This window comes from Hippichthys cyanospilos, chromosome 3 (genome assembly GCF_059441005.1).
Source record: "Hippichthys cyanospilos isolate Australia breed blue-spotted pipefish chromosome 3, RoL_Hcya_1.0, whole genome shotgun sequence".
NCBI lineage: Eukaryota > Metazoa > Chordata > Actinopteri > Syngnathiformes > Syngnathidae > Hippichthys > Hippichthys cyanospilos.
The window spans coordinates 13,534,100-13,556,835 of NC_142371.1; the positions used below are offsets into that span (position 1 = coordinate 13,534,100).

Consider the following 22,736-nt stretch of genomic DNA (forward strand, 5'->3'; position numbering starts at 1 on the left):
CATTCAGTGACATCTTCAACGACACAGATAATTATTTTTGAGGGATGTGCTGAGGATTTTGAGAAATGTCTTTTGCGGGGGGAACACAATTTTATTCTGTTTGTAAATATTGTTTTGAGAAATGTTTGATATACAGTGGGCCCCCGTGTTACGAGATTAATCCGTTCTGCGATTGGGCTCGTAAGGCGAATTCACCGTATGGCGGACAATCCAAACATTCAAATGTTAAATAGCTCATGCGTTTAGAACCCCCAGTAAAAACATCAAAATTGTACATACCTATTAAAAAATGGTACCAAAATAGTATAGTAAGTGCCACGTATATATAATATACATGTATAAAATCAGAAAACATCATAAATAAAAAAGTAGAAGGGATTGCGTGGCACTTGTTATGCCCATATTCGCTATTAAGGGTAGCCTAGGCTAGGCTAGCTTCGTATTTCTTGATTATCTCCAGCTTCGATTCCATATAAATCATCTTCTTACTTCTCTCTTTAACATCACGAGCAATCTTGGGACCCATGGCTAACCCATTCAAGTTTGAATTAATTTGTATAATGCACTATAAATACGTTTTTGTAACCACTCACGATAGAATAAAGTTTTACCATTCCGCCATTTTGAAACGAGTGAGGCCGACCAATAGCAGAGTAGCATCTCTGTGAAGAGACGCCGACCAATAGCAGACCAGCATTGTAGTGACGCGTTGCATGGAGGCATTGAAGGCAACAGAAAATCAGTGCAATTACCTGAAAACGCCTGCAGATGGAGACAAAAAACACAAATACAGCCAACTCCCTAGGGTCATGACAATTGTTTTTGTCGCAAAGCCGGGAAAGTACCTTAAAGAGGGGACGAAAAAACTCAGTATTCCACATCGCGACATGAAAAAAACGTAAGCCAGCGACACTGTAACCCGGGGGTCCACTGTATTTGCAAATTAAAATTTTGAGTTGAGAAATGTACCAAAGTGACTGACGAAAAATCTGTAAACACTTTTGCAAATATGGTATTTTTAATTATAAATTAACAAGTAAAATATTTCTTATTCCTGTGCCCTAATTAAGGAGAAAAATAAACAATACACAAAACCACTAAACACAGGTGACAAAACAAGAGACAGAGCAGATAACAGCAATACAAAATGCATTTTGTGGATAATGATAAATGATTATGAAATGTCACCTGCTGGTAGGGGGATGGGCATGGCTAACACAGCTGAGGCTCACATAGGAGCCTTCTTGAATGTCACCTGATGGCGTTATCAGCACATGAGTGTTTTTCGGTGAGACTGAAAAAGGACAAACACCAAAAAGACAGACAACCAAATAAAGAGATAGATTTTGGTAGTTATGTGGGCTTACCAATAATTGGTTAAAACAACCTAGAATGGTAGTACGGTTGCACAATTATGTTCAAAATAATAATCACCATTATTTTAGTCAAAATTGAAATCGTGATGATTAATCACAATTATTCATCACATTTGGTCAAACATGTCTATTGCCCTTTAAAAAAAGCAGTATTTAAACAAGTCTTAAAGGCTTGATAATTACAAATAATACTAATAATAAACTAAAATAAATAAAGTAAATAATAATCAAAACAAATTCACCCAAGACATGGAAGTGAACAGAATAGGATTTTTTTGTGCGGTAATACTATGCATATGACAATAAAACTCTAGAATCTTGAAAAACTTGGCACACGGGTTAAGACACCTAACTTACTTGCTGAGTCATTTCAAACCGAATTTATTTCAATTTTTTGCCTATCGGATTTTTCAAAATGGGTCTCAAGTGACAGCTAGCATGGTATGTATTTGGAATCGGCTGAGAATATAAATCAATTTTTACTGGGGCAAGAGCCGTACAAGTAATCCAGTGCAATTAGGGTCATACATCAGGTCGACACAACAAGGCGGCAGGCAATCGGGTAGACAGAGGCATGCAGGGTCCAAAGCCAGGCATTCAGAACAAGAATGAACATGAGAAGTCTTGACATGGGAGGAAGGCAATCTGGCAACTGGGAGCGGGGCAGGCAGGCTTATATGCAGGGAGAGTGATTGGTTATAGCTGATGACGATTGGGCTGATTGCATGGACCACCAGGCAGGAGGGAAGCAGTGTACCATTAACACTGTGTATAGTGGCGCTGGGGTGTTGCTGATCATGACTCGTGATATTGTTAGTCGGTGGGGAGAATACGTCACAGACCTCCAAAACTCCACTAAAACGTTTACCTTTGAGGAAGCAACGTTTAGAGACTGTGAGTTTGGGATCTTCTTTCGCTGGGTTTGAAGACCTTGAGTTAGTTAAAAAGCTACCCAGTGGCAAGGCCCTCGGGGTGAATGAGGTTCCTAAAAGCTCTTTGATTTTGTGGGACTGTCCTGGGTGACACACTTCTCAACATCATGTGAATGTCGGGGACAGCACCTCTGGATTGTCAGACCGGGGGGCTGGTCTCCTTATTTAAGAAGGGAAATGAGAAAGTGTGATCCAACTACAGATCGCTCACCCTCTCCAGCCTCCTTGGTAAGGCCTATTCGAGGGTGCTAGAGAGGAAGCTCCGTCAAGAGGTCGATTCTCAGATTCATGAGGAGCAGTTTGGTTTTTGTCCCAGTTGTGGAACAGTGAACCAACAGTATACCCTTGGCAGGGCCCTAGAGGTGTCACTGGAGTTCACTCAATCAGTCTACAGGTGTTTGGAGGTGGACTTGGAACGGGCATTTTACTGTGTCCTCCATGGTGAGAGGAGGAAGCCAAAGTGGCTTTGACATTGGGTTAGAATGCCTCCTGGATGCTTCCCTGGTGAGGTGTTCCGGGCATGTCTCACTGGGAAAAAGTCCCAGGGAAAATCCAGGACATTCTGGATGGACAATGTCTCTTGGCTCACCAGAAAATTCCTGGGGATCAACCCAAGAGGAGTTGGACAAAGTGGCCAAGTGGCCGGGGAGAGGGAAGTTTGAACTTCTCCGCTAAGGCTGCTAAGGCCTCGACCACCCCAGGTAAGTGATATTTAATGGCTGGATGGATGAAAATGGACTCTTATACTGACATTTTTAGTAATTAATCAAGTGTGCATATACAGTACATGTCACGTTGAGAAGAAGTGGTTTGGACCGTTCTGTTCCAAGTGAGTTCCGCGCCACACAGAAGTACTCTCCTCTGTCTGTGTATTTGAGGTTAGAAATATGGAGTTGAGGCCCAAAATTGTTTGGGATGCTGCCAGTCTCCCTGTCTGTGAAGGAGAGGCAAACGTTTGACACATCACACATCATTTATGTATCAAAGATTTACCATATGAAGTTTTGACTGACACTCTCAGAGAGGGATTTGAAGTACTCTTTTTAAAATTATTGTTTTAGTTGGTAGTGGCACAAACAATACAATATTATTTTGAAAAGTGTTTTTAACATGTAGGCTACTGTTCATCATGAGGATAAGCTGCTGTATATGGACAGCCCTCGCTCTCTGATGCAGTGCTATACCACACCACTTATTAGATTTTGCAATACCTTTAAACCAGGCGAAGTTATGTACAGGTGGAGCCGCTTCACTTTTGCATGACAGAGTGACCGACCCACCCTCTGATAACTCCCCTAAGGGAGAAATGTCGGTGGATGTAGAATGAGGAGCATCTGATAACAAAAACAAAAGAATGTCATTATATGATGAATAGTGTCACATTGACAGAAATCTGTACAATTTCGATTGTGAGTGTCCTTATTAGGATTGCTTTTGAGATGGATTCTATCTCAACTGAGTTTGGGCGAGAGTTGGGGTCTACCTGGGACTAGTAGCCAACCAACCGCACAAGCAACCATTCACACCCTAAAAGGGTAATCAATTCAATATTCATTCAATATCCATATCAATATCAATAGAAACAGCACTCAATTTAATACATTCTATATATGCTACTATACTGCATATTATATATATACAGTGGGCCCCGTGTTACGAACTTAATCCGTTCAGCGACTACGCTCGTAACTTGAACTGCTCGTATGATGGGCAATCCAAACCTATGTTAATTAGTGAATGCGTGCAACGCGTGCAAAAACCTTAGGTAAAAACATCACGACTTTATACACATATTAAAAATGAGTAACAATCTACTGTACAGTTAAATTAAATAACATAAATATACAAAGAAAAAATGCCATTTACCTTTGGGGCGATGTGACTTGAGCTGGGTGGAGGCGGAGGGGAGCAGAGACCAACCCGCAGAATTTATTTATTTATTTTCTTAAACGGGAACTTTTCTCAAACTAGAACATATCACCGGCGATTTCCTTCCCTTTAATCCATAATAGAAGAAGTCTCTCAATTTTGTTGTCGATCAAGGTCCGTCTCCCGGCAAAGAAAGTCTTGCCCTTAGAAGATTGCCGAGCGGTTACAGCCATACTCACAAGCAAGGTTAACTATGCGTGCGCCTCCTTCGTATTTTTTTTTTATTATCTCCTGCTTCGTTTCTATTGTCATCATCCTCTTACTTCTTCCTTTACCGCCACGAGCAATTTTAGAAGCCATGTCTAACAGATAAAGTTTGCAAAGTCTTAACAACATTCCTTCCTTCCGTTTTTGACTGATTTTCTCTCCTTCCTTCCGTCATCACCAGCTGTGCCATCAAGCTAGATAAAGGCGTTCGACCAATAGCATATCGGCATCTCCGTGACTGACACCGTGACTGAAACAGTGACTTGACATTGTAAGAGCAATAGTATATCAGTGTTACCGTGCCATGCGTGAGCAGATGATTTCGTAAATGTAGCAAAGCGAGGTCAATTGTACGTACACATTGACTGGCAACGCGTGGTTAAATCAGAGATAAAACCATCACGTATTACACAAACATTTGTCATTAGTACCATAACCTACTGTGTAGTTAATTTAATTAACATGGATATACAAAGGATAAATGACATTTTCCTCTGGGGCGACGTGACTTGAGCTGAGTGGAGAAGGTGAGCAGAGACCAACCCGCAGAATTTATTAGTTTATTTTCTTAAACAAGAACTTTTTTCCAACTAAAACATATCACCGGCGATTTCCTTCTTTTTAATCCATAATAGAAGAAGCCTCTCCATTTTGTTGTCGAGCGAGGTCCGTCCCCCGGCAAGGAAAGTCTTGCCCTTAAAAGATTGCCGAGCGGTTCCGTCCATACTCACGAGCAAGGTTAACAATGCATGCGCCTCCTTCGTATTTTTTTATTATCTCCTGCTTGGTTTCTATTGTCATCATCCTCTTACTTCTTCCTTTACCGCCACTTGCAATTTTAGAAGCCATGTCTAACAGATAAAGTTTGCAAAGTCTTCACAACATTCCTTCCTTCCGTTTTTCATTCATTTTCTGTCCTTTTTTCCGTCCCGACCAGCTGTGCCATCAAGCTAGATAACGGCGTTCGGCCAATAGCATATCGGCATTTCTGTGATTGACGTGACGCCGGCCAATAGCATCTCTGTGACTGACTCCGTGACTGACACCGTGACTATGACAGTGACTGTGACATTGTAAGAGCAATAGCGTTCTACGTTGATATGATGAGCATCAACTTCTGAAATAGTTGATGTAGCAAAGCGAAAATATAAGAACGAAAACAATGGCTGGCATGTCGTTTATGTTCGTAAGACGGGAGGTTTGTGTGTAAGCGGGGGACATAAAACTCTGCGGTCCACGCTCGTAAGTTGAAATGTTCGTAAAAGAGGGTGTTCGTAAACCGGGGGCCGACTGTATATATATATATATATATATATATATATATATATACAGTGGACCCCCGTGTTACAACTTCCCTGGTTAATGAAACTTTCATGTTAGAAGTGGAATACTGAGTTTTTTCATCCCCTCTTTATGACCAAGTTATGAGAACAAAACAACTGTCATGACCCTGGGGGCTTGACTGTATTTGTGTTGTTTTGCCTCTATCTGCTGGCGTTTTTTAGGTAGTTTCACTTATTTACTATTGCTTTCAAACCGCTTCCATGCAACGTATGACTACAATGCTGGTCTGCTATTGGTCGGCCTCACTTTTTCAGAATGGCGGAACGGTAAAGCTTTGTTCAATTGTGAGTGGTTACAAAACTGTATTTATATTGTATTTTAGTGCTTCAAACTTGAATGGGTTAGCCATGGGTCCCAAGATTGCCAGTGATGTTAAAAAGAGAAGTAAGAAGATGATTTATGAAACGATGCTGGATAAAACCCTTATTAGGGAATATGAGCATAACAAGCACCACTCAAAGGTAAATAAATCCTTTCTATATTTTTTATTTCTGATTTTTTTCTGATTGTATACATGCATGTCAAGTAAACATTAGCACTTACTATACTTTTTTGGTACCCATTTTTAATATGTATGTACAGTTTCACGTTTTTACCTGGATTGCCTGCCATTCGATGAATTCGCCTTACTAGTCCAACCGGGGAACGGATAAATCCCATGGCACGGGGGCCCATTATATATATATATATATATATATATATATATATATATATATATATATATATATATATACACTGAAACAGATCTGTTCATGTGTTTGCATACCAGAAAGCTATTTTTAAATGTCTGTACTGTTTGATCAAGTCTCTGCAACATGACTATATTTTGTATAAAGCCAATCTACAATGACTACGTGACTTAGCTGGTATTTAACATTAATGGCTGTGTTCTCACCACTAAGTAATTATATAATTTGTAATGCAAACGCTATGCATTCTTCATTTGTAATTATTTACACTACATGTTAGGCCATTTTGGAAAAACCAATGTGCATTTTGTAAAAACACCACAAAAGCAGGTTGAAAAATAAAAAGATTACGTAAAAAAATTCATGTCAAAACACTGTCGGCTGTCAGGGATGCTAGCTCTGATTAGTCTTTTGCTGCCATGAAGTAGCTGTGATGTTATTTGCAGTCGACAGAGAGTGGCAAAATGGCTGCCCCTCAGATTGACACAAACAGTTGCATTTTCCTGGTTCCTTCATATGCAACAAATGCAATACTAATCAGGATGTTGAGAGTAGACAAATGAGCATGCATAGAACATGTTGTTACAAATATTTTTTTTATTTGATTTCACCTTTAAAAAAAGCCTGCCCTAAACCTCACCTTGGAGTACAGTTGTCCCTAGCAACCCCCCCCCCCCCACCACCAAAAAAAAAAAAAAAGTATCATCAAAGGCATGATGTCTAATCATACAAACCCGCAAATAAACATCACATCACACTATTATTAAACAGTCAAATGCAATACTTTAGAACGTGTTCATACAGGTAATTAATGTATGGTAATTGATTTTATTTTTTTTTTGAGAAGGAAAAAAAAATAATGCACATTCTTTTCTTGCAAACAAAAGGAAGCTGATGTGCTGTGAACATTTGTCTGCAATTACTTACGTCCGAGAGCCAGAGAAAGGGGCGGGGACTGCACATTCTGTGGTGGGATTGGTCGACAGATATACTCCCCAATATGAACTTGATCGAAGAGTTTGATAATCATCCATTTGTCATAAGAACCCAGATTTAGACCATTCCTGCATTTAAAGCATCTTATGACATTATTTATGTTCGCTGAAGATTTTCTTTGAGCAAGATGCATACACACATGCACTCACCTGTACAATGCGAGGCTCCTCCCCGGAGCAGCACATCCCGTGGCCTGGCAGCCCACAAACACAGTCTCCGCAAAGCCAAACATGTTGGCTGGCCTGGTTGGATGCAGCTGGACCTGGAGGTCTGACACATATACACATTCACACAAAAACAAAGTGAACTCTTATGTAAATGTCTGGCAAGAAAAGTGCTGCTTGGACAGACTTCTTGCATTTCATCTGTAGTATTTGTCACAGCTGATTCAGCACTTTTAGTTGGCGAAGACACAACCTGTTACATCTAAAGTGATGGTGTCTGGAGAGGTCCATCTTCCCAGCGGTTGGTCTGTTTCGAACCTGAAGTAGTAGTGGCCGGCGTCACGCAGCTTGACAGTCCGAATTTGGACTGAACAGCTGGAATAGCTTCCACCAACATAGCTACAATACAGAGTAAATGTGAGACATTCATACTGTACATATTTTTTTAGACATGTTTGTTCTCTGCAGTATGATATCGGTATGTTATGGGTATGTTCTAAGAATTAAGATTTGTGAAGAACTAAGTGGTATGGCCCAAACCTTTTCATCAGTTACCAAGTACAGTATGTCTTAATACTTTGGCTATTATAGTCCATCAGCTTTTAAATGCCCTTACCGTGTGCGCCCGCGATAAGACAGGCTGATTTGGTTTAAGTCAGTGTGATGGATGAACTCCCTTTGTCCATCTACTGATACACGAAACCACATGACCTTCTTTACTGTGTGTCCTATGAAGATGATGGGAAAAAAAGACAGTCAATGAATTGTACGATAGCTCTTAAGAAGAAAGATGGATTATGAGGTGGAAACATTTTGAAAACACCTGAAGATGATATAACCTGCCCCAACATCATATACTGTATGACGACTGGTACAAAATGATACCCAGTACAAATATTGTCCGATTTTTGGGTACCTCGATTTATACAAGAGTGTAAAACTATTGCTCATCATTCTACACTGATGGAAACATGGTCGTATATAAGGGTATTTGGGCCCCAAAAAAGTAACAGAAGCAACAACTCCTCTTCCTGACTTTACAGCTGTTAGGGATATAATGACTGAATGTGACTGAGAGCTGTGTGAGACATGCATGTGGGTGGGGGGAGTGAGTGCAGATGCATGCTCGCATAGTCGCCGTTGTTCACGTTTTTTGCTGGTCCGACAGTCGTCAGTGCCCCCGCCCCCTTTGCCATCGTCAATCCGCCATTTTTTCTATGCTGAAAATTGTAATCGTTGGACTGTCAGTGCGTCAAGCATCTTACGTTATCACCCCCCCCCCCCTCCCCCCCAACTAGTTTCGCTGGTTGAATCAAAATTTAATTTCACCACTGACATTTTAAAATCTGAACGGTTCAGGGAAAGATAGAATTATAGTTCGGGGTTCATTGGATTCCTGATTTTTGGTGTCCAACCTTACATTACATCATCAAATTGAAAAGTTAAAAATGCTTCATATCAGATAAATATGTATTGTAATGTGTAATTTATTTATTCTGATTATTTTAATGTTAACACATTTAGCTGTTCAATTCTCACAAATTTTGTTGTGGCCAAGTGTGAGAACATAAAACCGTTAACAAACCAAACCAAACACACACATTAAATTATGAATTCAAGGCTTACAAAAATATTTAAAAAACTGACAACAAACAAACAACTGAACAAAACAACAAAAATACATGCCTAGCACCTACTGTAGATTACATGCATGCATTTATGGTGGTTCCAACTTAACCACCTATATGGACCTTAATCTTTGTTGAAACCAAATCAATCAAAACGAACAGTTGAACAGAAAAAGAAAAACGTGGTACTCAATGTAAACATGTGTGGCAGGCTGTTATGACAAGTGGTGAATTGAACCAAGGCAGTTTGTTCGCTCAGCTGGACATCATTATCCACTGCTTGGTGGCAAAGTAAAGTGATTATAGTAACATTGACTATCAAATTATTCCAGTTCATGCACAAAGATGCAGTAACGATGCAGACAAAAATACTGTACAAGCCAATGGGGCTTGTATTTCTGTCAGCAAAAGGGGCATGTCGGACTGACGGACACCTGACAGAATATCGATACCGGCGATCACGACAATGGATGAAAAACACATTTCTGTTATTCTTAACCCCTGGTTCTTTCAAGCATTCTTGTCATTTGTTGATCCGCCGGCAAAACGGGCGTCCATCTACGACGGACTTACGAACAGTCCATCGGTGCTGATTGCCCACCTCTAGTAGTTCACTGAGTGAAGAAGAGAAGTAAGAGAGAGTTGCGCATGTGTAGCCTGGTTGCAGCTCCAGTTTACTCGACGTGCGATGGCCACTACCCTAAGGATAACTCCGACACTGGAGGAATGATTCTCCTGTGTCTCCTGACTATAGTCAGGGGATTGGAACAGAAATAGACAATGCAGGCCGAGCCTGGCCCTTTAAGAAAACCTTCCATTGTGAGGAATGGGTGTAGTGGTTCATCATGGTGAGGGGGTTTGGGTTTAGAGTTAGTGGCCGCTCACCAAGCTCTGGCGTACTGTATGTTGTAAAAAAAAAAAAAAAAAAAAAGTTTGTCCTGAAAATGAGACCAAGGCCTGTTCAGTTTTTGTATTGTGGTAAAGAAATCACTGGGTATGGAAAGGCAGGTAACAATATTTAATGAAACACATCTAATGTATTTGATGTATGTATCTACAATGTTTCGATTCCCATTAACCATGTTAAACAATGGATGACTGTATTATTATTCATCGTCTATTCAAACACCTGGGTTTGGACACTAGTTTTAATTTTTAAGAAACCGTCCCGCTCAAGGAAACCCATTCAATTAGAAGTTGCACAGGGTTTTTATATGGGTGATTATTACAAAGGTATTTTATCAATGTTGAGTTCAGCTAGGATCATAATATGAAAATAGTTACTGAGACCTGATGGGTAGTCATAACGACAGGGAAGTGTGACTGTTGTTCCTGCCCAGATGCAGATCTCTCGCCGGGAAAAGGACACACTCCATCTACTTTGTCCCCCTGCAGCAGAATCACACATTTTGCCAACATCACGCATGCTTACAATTGCGAGAACTGTGCACAAAACCATAGACAGATTTGCTGTTGTACTAATGGCCTATGCTTGAATCCATTTGCCAGCTGGGATCGGCTCTTGCTGGCCAGACCATGTCAAAGACTAGTGCTATAGAACAGGAGTGTATAACATTTTTGACTTTAGGGCCCAATTTTTCCTATACAAAAAGTCCCGGGACCTATTCAGAGATGATTTGAGTTGACTTATCATATCGTGGTATGATTTATTGAAATATCTTATGGAAGCTTACTAGATTGCAGTGAGCCTCATTGTAATGTAGCATGTTCATGATACATGATCTGTTCACTGATTTGACTATTTGTTATACAGTTTTTTTTTTTTTTCTCTGCTCTAAAATGCTTAAATCTGGATGGCTATCTCATTTGATGTCTGAGTAAAGGGGTATTGAAGTGGAGGTCCAACAATGTCCACCGTTCTCGAGTAGACCATAGAATATTGTGGCCACATATCAGGATACAGGTGGGGCAGTCAGTCACACACACCGACAAATGAAAGCAGTCTCGCCTGACCAATTGCGAAGCCACGCGGGGATAGCCAGGGAGATACATGGGCCGCTAGGTGTGTAGAAAGCAATGTTCCCTCTAATTTTCAATGCGTCTATTCCCACAAACTCATCAAGCAGACTTTGGACCAAGGTGAGCGACTTCAGACGTGGACACAGTGGGTCACCATGTGCATTTCTAAACAAGCTATTAAAGGATATCATATAACTCACATTTTGTCAGTAATGAGCAAGGAAGGGGTGGGTGGGGTGTGGTGGGGGCTCTGAGTATATCCAGGGGCCTAGCTGCATCCCTGGACTGAGCCACAGCAAAAGTGGAACCATTCGTGGCTTGTGCTTTGATAACGAAAGACAGCTCGGAACTCCCAAGATATCATGTGAACAGCACGACCTGATGATGTCCAACTACTTTTAAACATACGTGTGGACCGGTAATGTGCTTCCGGTTACTTATCCCATCATTTATGAGGGGATAACTGAGGGGAAAAGCGTCGTCCAGGACCAATATGGGAGAACGAGGCATCTATGATTGACATGTTTGTCGGAGCCAATTCACACCATTTGGAAATATTATTGGTTTTGATCCCGAAAACAGAGTTAATTTAAATTTAAGTTTTTGTAATGGTCGAGAGCTAGAAAGTTATTTGTTGTTTTGGATCACTGCCCAATGGACATTTATGTTACTTCCCTTCTAAGGCAGGGAGAGAGAGGTGCATGATACTGGTCCTTCAAGAGCCTTGGGGCATGATCACAGGGGGCAGTTGAGATTGACTGTTGATTAGAGCACACGGTTTCTTTACTGTAATGTTTGCCTTTTATTTTTAGGTTTTTTTTTTTTTTGAAGCTCTTTGGAACTACTGTGGAAATAAATTCATCATTTTATTGAATAAAAGATAGACCTGTGGAAATTTTTATTTATTTGAACCTGGGCAAGCATACAAGTAAGCCAGGAGGCCAGAAGTCTCAACTCGCACAATGTTGCCAAACAAACCACAACTATTTTTGTTTGTTTTCAGCGTTTGTTATTATTATTTTTGTTATACCTTGAGCAATAAGTGTTCTGACATCAAAGTCAAAGTCAAGTTTATTGTCAATTTCTTCACATGTGCTTAACATACAAAGGAATCAAAATTACGTTTCTCACTATCCTCTGCGTTTTACATGTACAATAACAAAGTGCAGGTGCGCAAGACGAGACAAACCTAAAAGCTAGATACTTATCTATAGTAATGTAAAGTGCAGTATGTTTGATCTACTTTGCCTAGTGTTGCTAAACTAACAACTAAAACTAAAAAACTAAATACGAAAAAACAGGTATGGCAAGAGTACCCCAAGACAAGACATAAGTAGCAGCATATGACAGGACAATCCAACAGTACGAGACAAAGCAGGACAACTCTGGCTGTGGTTGTCCCAGTTGTGTGCATTTGAGGTAGTTGTTACAGTTCTAAGTGTAATCGCTAGTGCAATAGAAGTATAATTATAAATAAACATGGCAGCAGCAAGTCTGCAAATTTTGCAAGTGCATGAGTAAAGTTTGAGTTTAGGTGGGGGGCCAGCGAGGTGTTTCTTCTGGCTGGGGCTGAATGTGAGAGAGAGGAGTGGAGAGAGAGAGAGTTCAGCAGTTTCACGGGTGGAAGGGTGGTCGAGTTCAGCAGTCTCACGGCCTGGTGGATGAAGCTGTTCCTGAGTCGGGTGGTGCGGGGGCGGAGGCTCCTGTACCTCTTTCCGGAGGGCAGGAGGCTGAACAGATTGTGTGCAGGGTGGCTTGTATCGGTGACAATCGTGACGGCTTTGCGGCCGAGGTGGGTGGTGTACAGGTCTTGCAGGCAGGGGAGCGGAGTACCAATAATCCTCTCAGCTGTGCTCACGATGCGTTGTAGAGCCTTCCTTTTGTAGTCGGTGCAGCTCCCGCCCCACACGGTGATGCAGCTGGTGAGGATGCTTTCGATGGTTCCTCTGTTTGAATGTGGTCATCATGGGTGGCGCGGCACTTGCCCGCTTCAGTTTGCGCAGGAAGTAGAGACGCCGCTGTGCTTTCTTGGCCAGAGATGCAGTGTTGGTGGTCCAGGAGAGGTCATCGCTGATGTGCACCCCCAGGAACTTGGTGCTGCTCACCCTCTCCACTGCAGCACCATCGATGGTCAGTGGGGGGTGTTGGGTGCGGCCTCTCTGGAAGCTGACGACCATCTCTTTGGTCTTGCTGATGTTTAGCAGGAGGTTGTTGTCTTTACACCATCCGGTCAGAAGCTCCACTTCTTTCCTGTAGTGGGTCTCGTCGCCGTTGGAGATGAGACCCACCAGTGTTGTGTCGTCAGCAAACTTCACGAGGTGGTTGGAGCTGTGGGTTGCAGAGAAGTCGTGTGTTAGTAGGGTGAAGAGGAGGGGGCTGAGCACACAGCCTTGTGGGGCCCCCGTGCTCAGGGTGATCCTGCCTGAGATGTTGTTGCCAACTCGCACCACCTGAGGCCTCTGGCTGAGGAAATCCAACAGCCAGTTGCAGAGTGAGGTGCTGAGGCCCAGTTTGTCCAGTTTGCAGGTGAGTTGTTGGGGTATTATGGTGTTGAACGCTGAGCTGAAGTCTATGAACAGCATTCTCACATATGAGTCTTTCTTGTCCAGGTGGGTGAGTGCCGGGTGGAGGGCAGAGCAGATTGCGTCGTCTGTGAATCGCTTTGCCCTGTAGGCGAACTGATGCGGGTCCAGGCTGGGGGGCAGGATGGATTTTATGTGTGACAGGACTAGTCGTTCAAAGCACTTCATGATGATGGGTGTCAGTGCCATCGGACGATAATCGTTGAAGCAGGATGGGGAGGATTTCTTTGGCACAGGTATGATGGTGGCAGCTTTGAAGCCTGGTGGCACAATGGCTTGCCTCAGGGAGGTGTTAAAGATGTCTGTAAAAACATCTTTCAGCTCCTCTGCACAGTCTTTCAGCACCCTGCCAGGGATGTTGTCTGGACCTGCTGCTTTCCGGGTGTTGATGGCCGAGAGTGTCCTCCTCACGCTGGCAGCAGACAGGCACAGAGGCTGGTCGTGCGGAGGTGGTGCTGTTTTCTGTGGGCAGGTGGTGTTCTGTTCCTCAAAGCATGCAAAGAAACTGTTTAGGTCAGGCATGTCCAAACCCGGTCCTCGAGGGCCGCCTATCCTGCATGTTTTTGATGTCATCCAATGCAGCTGATTCAAATGATCAGGTTTGTTGTCAGGCTTCCGCTGAGCTTGCTGATGAGCTGATCATTTGAATCAGGTGTGTTAGGAGGACAGAAACCTCCAAAACATGCCGGATAGGCGGCCCTCGAGGACTGGCTTTGGACATGCCTGGTTTAGGTTGTTGAGCAGAGTGATGTCGCTCTCACAGCTTTGTGGTGCAGGTTTGTAGCCTGTGATAGCCTGAATGCCCTGCCATAGGCTGTGTGCATTCTCGCTGTCCTTGAAGTGAGAAGTTATCTTGTTTGTGTATTCTTGTTTGGCTTTCCTGATGCCACGGAACAGGTTGGCTCTCGCTGTTCTCAGGGCTGATTTCTCCCCAGCTTTGAAGGCCTTGTCTCTGGTCCTCAACAGCCTGTGGACATCTCCTGTTAGCCATGGCTTCTGGTTGGCCCGTGTGGTGATCCTCTTGATGTGGGTCACGTCGTCCATGCATTTGGTGATGTAGGAGGTCACCGTGTCTGTGTACTCCTCAATATCTGTGATGCCGTTGTAGGTGGCTGCTTTTTTAAAAATGTCCCAGTCTGTTGACTCAAAGCAGTCCTGTAGGGCTGAGTTCGCCTCCTATGGCCACACCTTTACTTCTTTCAATGCAGGTTTGATGGCTTTCACTCTTGGTCTGTATGCAGGCATTAGCATAATAGTGAGGTGGTCAGAGGCGCCGGTGTGGGGGAGGGGGGTGGCTTTGTACGCTCCTTTGTGCTGAGTGTAAACACAGTCCAAAATGTTATGTCTTCTTGTCGCAAAGTGGATTTGTTGATGAAACATCGGGAGAACAGTTTTGAGATCAGCATGGTTGAAATCCCCCGCGAGAATGATGAAGCCATCTGGTTGCGCTGTTTGTTGTTCACTGATAGCCTGGTACAGTTCGTTCAGCGCCGCACTTCTGTTGCTGTTATTAGTTGGGGGATATAGGTAGCGACCAGCAGTATTGAACTTATCTCCCTTGGCAAGTAGAAGGGGCGACACTTCACGATCATGAATTCCGTCAGAGGTGAGCAGTGTTTGTATACTACAGTGGCATCCCGGCATCACGCTTCACGGATGTAAACACACACGCCGCCACCGTGCGACTTCCCCCCCTCTGCGAGAGCCCTGTCGGATCTGTGGCATGTTAGCTGCTCTAGATGTATAGCGGAGTCCGGAATGTTACTATTTAGCCAGGTTTCCGTGAAAACTAATACACAACAGTCACTCACTTTTCGGTTTGCTGATCTCAGAAGTCGGATATCGTCCATTTTGTTGTCCAGTGAACGAACGTTCGCCAAAAGAATAGAGGGTATGGCCGGGCGAGTTGGGTTAGCCTCTAGCCTAGCTCGAATACCTCCGCGCTTGCCCCGCTTCCTCGTCCTGGCGCACCGCTTCCGGCGCCTCCTTTCTGGGGGAGGGGTAGCAGGCGAGTCCGGTGAATTAGCAGGCCGGCGTAGCAGGCCCAATTCCCTTAGCGAGTTCTCCACTTCCGTGTTTAAAAGTTGGCAAATGTTGCTTCTCCGGATTTGTAAGAAGACCCGTCGACTGTACACGTATTTTGGCGTAAACTGACCGGAAAAACTTTCAGACAAACACTTGTTTGACGAACAAAACAACGCATTGTCGGAAGAGCGAGTGGCCGCTGCGTCTACACGCGCCGCCATCTTGTGACGTAAAAAGATGGCGGTGTAACGTATATTGCACTTGTCACCATGGCAATAAACAAAATAATAAATGTGTTCGTCTATATACTTCTTCTATATCTTTCTTTTTTACTTTGGCTTAGTGAGTGGATGTGTCGCTGCTTGTTTGTTTCGCGAGGAAAAGGGGTTAGCATTTGCGTCTTAACTCTGCACTGTTGTTTGCTAGCTATTCTCCACGGAGTGTATATGCAGGGAAAGTTTCTTTTAATGCGTTTGATTGGATGAATAGTGTAAGTGAAACTTATCGTATCAATGGCTGTCACAATGCAAAATGGTACAAAAAAACAATATAATCGGTCTAATTTCTGAAGATAAGGTGAGGTCGAATTTTAAATATTATTTAATAGTTTATATTGCATTTTGTTTTATGCGCAGCATAGACTTTCTTGTGCGCTGAGAAAGTGTGAGCGATGCGTAATTGCGCACGTGCCCAGATTAGAGGGAACACTGGTTGAAAGTGTTTGTAATCAAGCCATTCCAGTAATGTTTGTTCCCTCAATTATTTCTTTTTGATAGGAAGACTATCAAAAATGTACATTGTGCATGGCAGCCTTTTATGTGCATAGCTTGCGGGAGTAAAGTCTCATGTGTCATACAGTCAATCATCAGTGTACTTCTTCCTTTGCGTTTATCGACGACGGACTGACAAACAGTTCGTCTGCTGACTGCCCACCTCTGGTAGTTCACCGAGTGCAGAAGAAAAGCAAGACAGTGTTGCGCATGTGTAGCGGGGAAATGGGCTCCACTTTACTTGACGTTCGATGGGCGATACCCCAAGGGTAGCGGCTGTTGCTTTGGGCTGACACATGGATTAGTCAACCAGTTAAGTTCATATCAACAATCAATTAGACACGAGACACAAATTCAGAATAGAAACGAGTCAAGGCAAACTGACGAACATTTTAAAGAGGACAGCCCAGAATTTTTTTTCACAATGTGTTCTATGTGCCTTTTACCATGGTACTCTGGTTAATATTTCATACATGGAATATTGTGCAGTAAAATTGAGTAGCAAAATCTACCTGTTGTTATTCATCTCAGGGCATTATTCCTGATGTCCTGTCAGATGAAATTTATATCACATTTGATGTCTCAGGTAACGAGACACAGCTCACTTATTTTCTGAGTTTGGTAATGTGGGATTCACAAACTAAGCTGTGATTGGTCGATACTTAGCTCTGAGCAACTGCAATGCCATTTTTAGTCGACAGCTAGTGACATGGCCGTCCTCTGAGATGGGTAAAAATGTGTGGCTTTTGCCACACTTTATCATTCAGAATACATGGTTAAGACTTCGCGAGGGCACATAGAACATGCTATTGTGAGAAAAAAAAATATTTTGACTCCTCCTTTAAGCAAAACGGGTCACTATTTTCAACAAAATAAGATCATGATGACTGCTGTGATACTGTTGTGATGAATTTTTCAGGTGAACATTTTAAATTAATTTATCGACTACGAGCTGGCACTTGCAGCCCAACTTCAGGCTGCAGGCATACGGTTACGAATCACTGTTCTAGAAAATACATTGTGCTGTATATGCAGGAAAGGACTAATGATGGATGCATACGTATTGACAATGACAAAGATCATTTCTAAATTATTTTATTAAAGCATCATGCCAGCTGACACGCAAAGGAAATTAATGAAGAATCTCTTTACATAACCCACTATTGTCACTATTGCCTTTTCTTGTTTTCATCAAAACAGACTACATGGCAGTGAACATTCTTTTTCATTCACATGAAAAATGAACTTTGGGAGGTTTTTGATTTGAAATGTAAACTTCACAATGAGTCCTCCATTCCAAAATACACATGTTATAATGTGTCCTTGGAGAACAGAGTGTCAAACACTATCAAATCAAATAGAAACGTTGAGATTCATGGTGACATTCTATGCTGCTTGCAACTCGCAGTGGTGGCTAGCTTGCACAAAAAGGTAATCAATACTTATAAATAACCTGAGTGTAAAGGCAAGGGCACCTGGCTGCAGGACCTTTTTCAACCTACACATCAGATTTTGATTATTGTTTTTATTTATAGCTGACTGTTTTGGACATGGCCAACATGACATCATTCAAATTCACAAATATAGAATAAAACACACGTCAATCAAAACACATCAATCAAAACATATCTCACATCCACTGTAACGATCCGAAAATATCTCCTCATATCATTGTCAATGTCAACATTACAAATTAAGTTGTACAATTTGATATCATACAAATATTTTTACCTACCTGGTAAAGTTGTAAGGATTGTGCCCAGAAGTAATACACCCGCCAACATCTCCACGCACTGTTATCTCACAGGAGAAGAAAACACACCCAAAGCTGTAGCAGCAGAAATTGATACATTAAACTACATCGTGCTAGTTTCGTATTCAAAATCACCCACCCCTTAAAGTACAAGTATCTTCATTCAGCGCTTGTTTGTTTGTTTGTTTTGTTTTGTTTTAAGCGCAATGAGAGTTGCTTGGTGATGAGAATCATTGAAGGAAGGGGTAGGAGGAAGAGGAGGGAGAGGGAGGAGAGAAATAAAGTGTTTGTTTCAGCCATTTTCCTATCCCATAAATAAACTTAGGTTGTTGGTTACCTTTATTCTCTTTTAATGATGCAAACTTAATGCAAAATTAATGCAAAAAAAAACCAATTAAACTACAAGTACTTTAAGATTACATATTTATTTGTTTATTTGTTCATCAAATCTAGCATGGAATTATCAATGTAAATCAAGAGAATAAAAGAGTGTATGTATGAAGATATTGGTTTGGTTGTTAAAATTGTATGCTAAGTAAAAAGACTTGATATATATTTTATTATTACTACAGCAGTATGACAGGCTGCATTTGTAACGTGATATTTGTAAGACTTGAAGAGTTACCGTATTTCTCCGTGCACAAGTTGACCATGGGCATAAGTCGCCCCCCCCCCCCCCCCTTTTTTTTTTTTACTTCAACTTGCATAAGTCCACCCCTGACTTTTGTGGTTACACATATCATGGCTTTCCAATTAAAACACAGGGTGGTATCAAAATGATGTAATGACGGTACTTATAGACGTTTTTCTTCATCTATCGGATCACATACTGTTGCGGTCATGGGGGGAGAGGGTGAGGTGGAAACGGGACAAGTGCGAGGCAATGTGCATGCGCGCATAAAAGCAAAGGCTGAAACTAATGTTGCAACAGTAAAATGATTGGAAGTTTCATTGCTGTATTTTTTACCAGTTGAATGTAAAATCATCCAAAAAGCCATCAAAGTCATCATCACTATTTGACACGCCAAATAGATCCTTCCATTTAAATCCGGACGTCCTCTCCTTCGCTGCTTGTTATTTGTGCAAATATCTTTACTAGTAGTAGTAGTCATCTTCGGACTCGTCTAATTTGTTTGAATCTGAGGTCTTCGGAGATGCTTTGCTTATCATCTTACATGGGACATTCTTTGCCCAGGTGATGACTGTAGTGAGATCAGAGTGGGAAAGGTTGCTCTTCGCTGTTTCTCCCCTCACCTGCCAACATCCATGCCGGCTTGTTTAAGCACACGTTCAAGGCCTAAAGGAGACAAGTCAATCCATCTTTAATAAAGCATCAAAGATCGCCGGAGGAAGGATCCACGCAGCCTTGCTGTTGACAACAAAGGCAATCAGGCGGTGCTTGACAAAACTGCATTTTAAAGTGCAAAAACGCTAAAATGTATGCATGGTGTACTACATATATCAAATTAGAGGTATATATGATCGTTTTAAACCTTGTAAATTAAATATTATTTATTTCACATTCAAATTAATGTTATTCAAACACAGATATTTGGAAAATATTGGTCTGGTTTTGAGTTATGCGGGTATAAGTTGACCCTCCCAATATGGGGTTGAAAATGTGGGAAATAAACACGACTTGTATGCGGAGAAAAAAAAGAACTGTCCTGTGGAAGAATGTTGTCTCCTAACTATCTATCATAAGATGGCTTCTCTGTGGCTACACACTGTTAGCTGCCAAACCATTCTGTTAGCTGTCAAACCATTCAAAACGACTTTTTAATATAGCCTCAGCTGCTATATGTTGTTAAGACTCGAATACCATTTCTATTTGAATTACACAAACAACGTTCTGAGCTGTCATGTGTCAAAGGCTTTCTCTGTATTTTTGCCCAACTGACTGTTGAGGAAGCCTTGAGTGTAAGTGAAGGATTAAGTTTTCAATCTGCATGGGTTGATTTTCTTGGAGCTGCACTTCTGGCTATTAACTTTGACATATTATCAGCTTTTATTCACTTTAACGCATCCACAGAGTAACATTAGCATTCAGCTGAAGTGATGTTTCTGGCCACTTGATAGAGACACAAATCATAGGTTCACTCTACATTAAGGTCTATTTTGCTCCTTTCCCGATCAGCTCCTAAGGGAAATATTTAATATTTTACACAATAAAATTGAAATAAAGCTTAACACGCAAATATTCCGTTTTCAATCTTCAAGACTCCTTTGAGAAAACCTGCACAATGGTTGTATAAAGAGATTGTACATAGACAAAAAGTCAAATTGCATCCAATAAAAGGGTATCTTTTAATATTACTTAATGTATTTTAGAGTAAATGTTCTTTAAAAAATGAACCAGCTGTCAACATTTCGAAACATCTACTGAGGGACACGCATCTTTTACAAGAGCTCGTGTGCCCTTAAAATCCATCCATCCATTTTCTATAGCCGCTTATCCTCACTCGGGCCGCTGGCTTGCTGGTGCCTAACTCAACTATCGTACCCTCAAAAGGATTTCGTTAATTTGAAGTTTACATTCATACATGCTGTTCTGTTAATATAGACACTCCAAGCAGATGTCTGATAAGTCTTCTTATCCCCTGCTAAATTAAAAAAGAAAAAGTCAGCAAAGAAATCTATCCCAAACCAGATGTGAGGAGGTGGAAAGACCTTTCAGTCAACCATGTCCACTTAGTCTGATGAGTCTAAATGACTTTAACATTCAGCTTTGCCACACCGCGGCCAATAGATGTCATCTTAGCATCATGACTGGCCTCGGTAAGTCCATCATTAACCCATGATCTGTATACAGCTAGTTCTCAATTCATTCAAGCCTCTGAGAAAAACTGGACAGAATTTGATTGAGAAATGATATTATGATCAACATCTGGAAATGGAAGCCCTCTGTTTGATGTGTGCAATGTACCATATTAGCGTTTTAATGAGAGTAATGGTATTAGATAAAAGCCCATTCAATCCTCATTTGGGTCCTAAAATAGTGGTACTTTGTAAGTGACATCTGCATGATGTTTAGTAAGCCCGAGCTGAGCTTGACTTTGAAATGTTACCCTAATAAGGAACAGAAATTCTTTGGTTGGGAAAGTTACCTTAGAAAAATAATAAAAATCCTCAGGATATGAGGTTAAATGAACAATCTATTCTAGTTCACGGATTGCTAGGTTGGATTATGTGTTGAGACCCAGAATGGGTTGCAGGCAGGCACTCTTCTTATGAGAAAGAAACACTCATATGATTTAATGATCCTGGGTCCCCAAAGGGGGGAAAATGTCATTTAATTCTAGGATTGAACATTTTAAGAACCTACTGCAGTTTCCCTCCTCTGAATACAGTCTGCACTGCATGAAGTTAGAAGAGTGGTGGGTTTTGAGCTTAACCTGTAACCACAGAACGACTTCAAAAGGATCACAGCACACTAATAGGTCAAAGCTTGATGTAATCTTAATAAAAAGCAGACCTGGCTAAACGAATGAAGAGAAACAGATGGATGCCGCGCGATTAAGTGTGAGTGACCGCAAACGGAGGAAAGAATGAATCTGAAGGGGAGAAAAGGAGATGATGAGGAAGGGCTGCAAAGCAGGAATCGCGGGGAAGTGGAATAGTCAAGAGAGTGTTTACCATGAGTGATAATATACCAAATAGAGTGGTAATAGGGCGATTTCTTGGTCTGGTTTTGTGTGTGGGAGTTGGGATGGGATTCCATTTAAACTAAATCGGCCTTCCAAAAGTGCATGGTCATAGCTACGGAGTTGTATGGTGATAGCTGCGGAGGCTACGGGAGTTTGCGGGATCTTTTGAGTGTGGCTAAAACGCCGCTGTATGGCACAACATTAGACCAACATTAGTCGCCCCTTGATTTGCTTTTGTTTGAAAGTTCTCTTGGAAGTGACAGTTGTCAGTCAACTTGATCTTTTCTTCCCAGAGCAGCTCTAGATGTATTAAACAACACTGTGTTCTTTTGGATTGATTTTTTTTTTTTGGCTTACTCTTTTTTAAAAACAATTTCTAACAACTTCCAAAATTCAGCTAACGAACGGCCATCTGGAACGTAACTTGTTTGTATGTGGAGGCCATGTCTTTCTTTTTTTGGGGGGAGGGGTTCATGTATCATAAGTATTAGCAGTCTCCATACGTAATATCAGCAACTACTCAAGCAATGAGCATTCAAGCTGGTTTTGGTCTGAACATAAATGGTATCAAACACACCTAATACGTATTTAAGATGACGTCCAGAAGACCAACACAAAGTGGAGGTGATGTATACATTTCTATGCTAGACCATGATGGCTTTTTTAAAGACGGCATTTCAAATCGGTCTTTAATGTCTAAACTGTCATGATGAT

At 41.7% G+C, this 22,736-nt stretch overlaps 1 protein-coding gene across 1 annotated transcript in view; it reads right to left on the reverse strand.

Annotated features, from left to right (window-relative positions):
- LOC148425812 (B-cell receptor CD22-like) overlaps positions 1 to 18,406 on the reverse strand; it is a 32,086-nt gene extending 13,680 nt beyond the window's left edge. Inside the window, exons 1-9 of the mRNA XM_088409578.1 lie at positions 18,358 to 18,406; positions 10,556 to 10,654; positions 8,254 to 8,365; positions 7,891 to 8,036; positions 7,623 to 7,743; positions 7,405 to 7,541; positions 3,520 to 3,642; positions 3,096 to 3,242; positions 1,189 to 1,294 (exon numbers count right to left, since the gene is read on the reverse strand). Coding sequence (XP_088265704.1) covers positions 1,189 to 1,294; positions 3,096 to 3,242; positions 3,520 to 3,642; positions 7,405 to 7,541; positions 7,623 to 7,743; positions 7,891 to 8,036; positions 8,254 to 8,365; positions 10,556 to 10,654; positions 18,358 to 18,406 — 1,040 coding nt within the window. The remainder of the gene's footprint in view (positions 1 to 1,188; positions 1,295 to 3,095; positions 3,243 to 3,519; positions 3,643 to 7,404; positions 7,542 to 7,622; positions 7,744 to 7,890; positions 8,037 to 8,253; positions 8,366 to 10,555; positions 10,655 to 18,357) is intronic.
- Between the last annotated feature and the right edge of the window lie 4,330 nt (positions 18,407 to 22,736).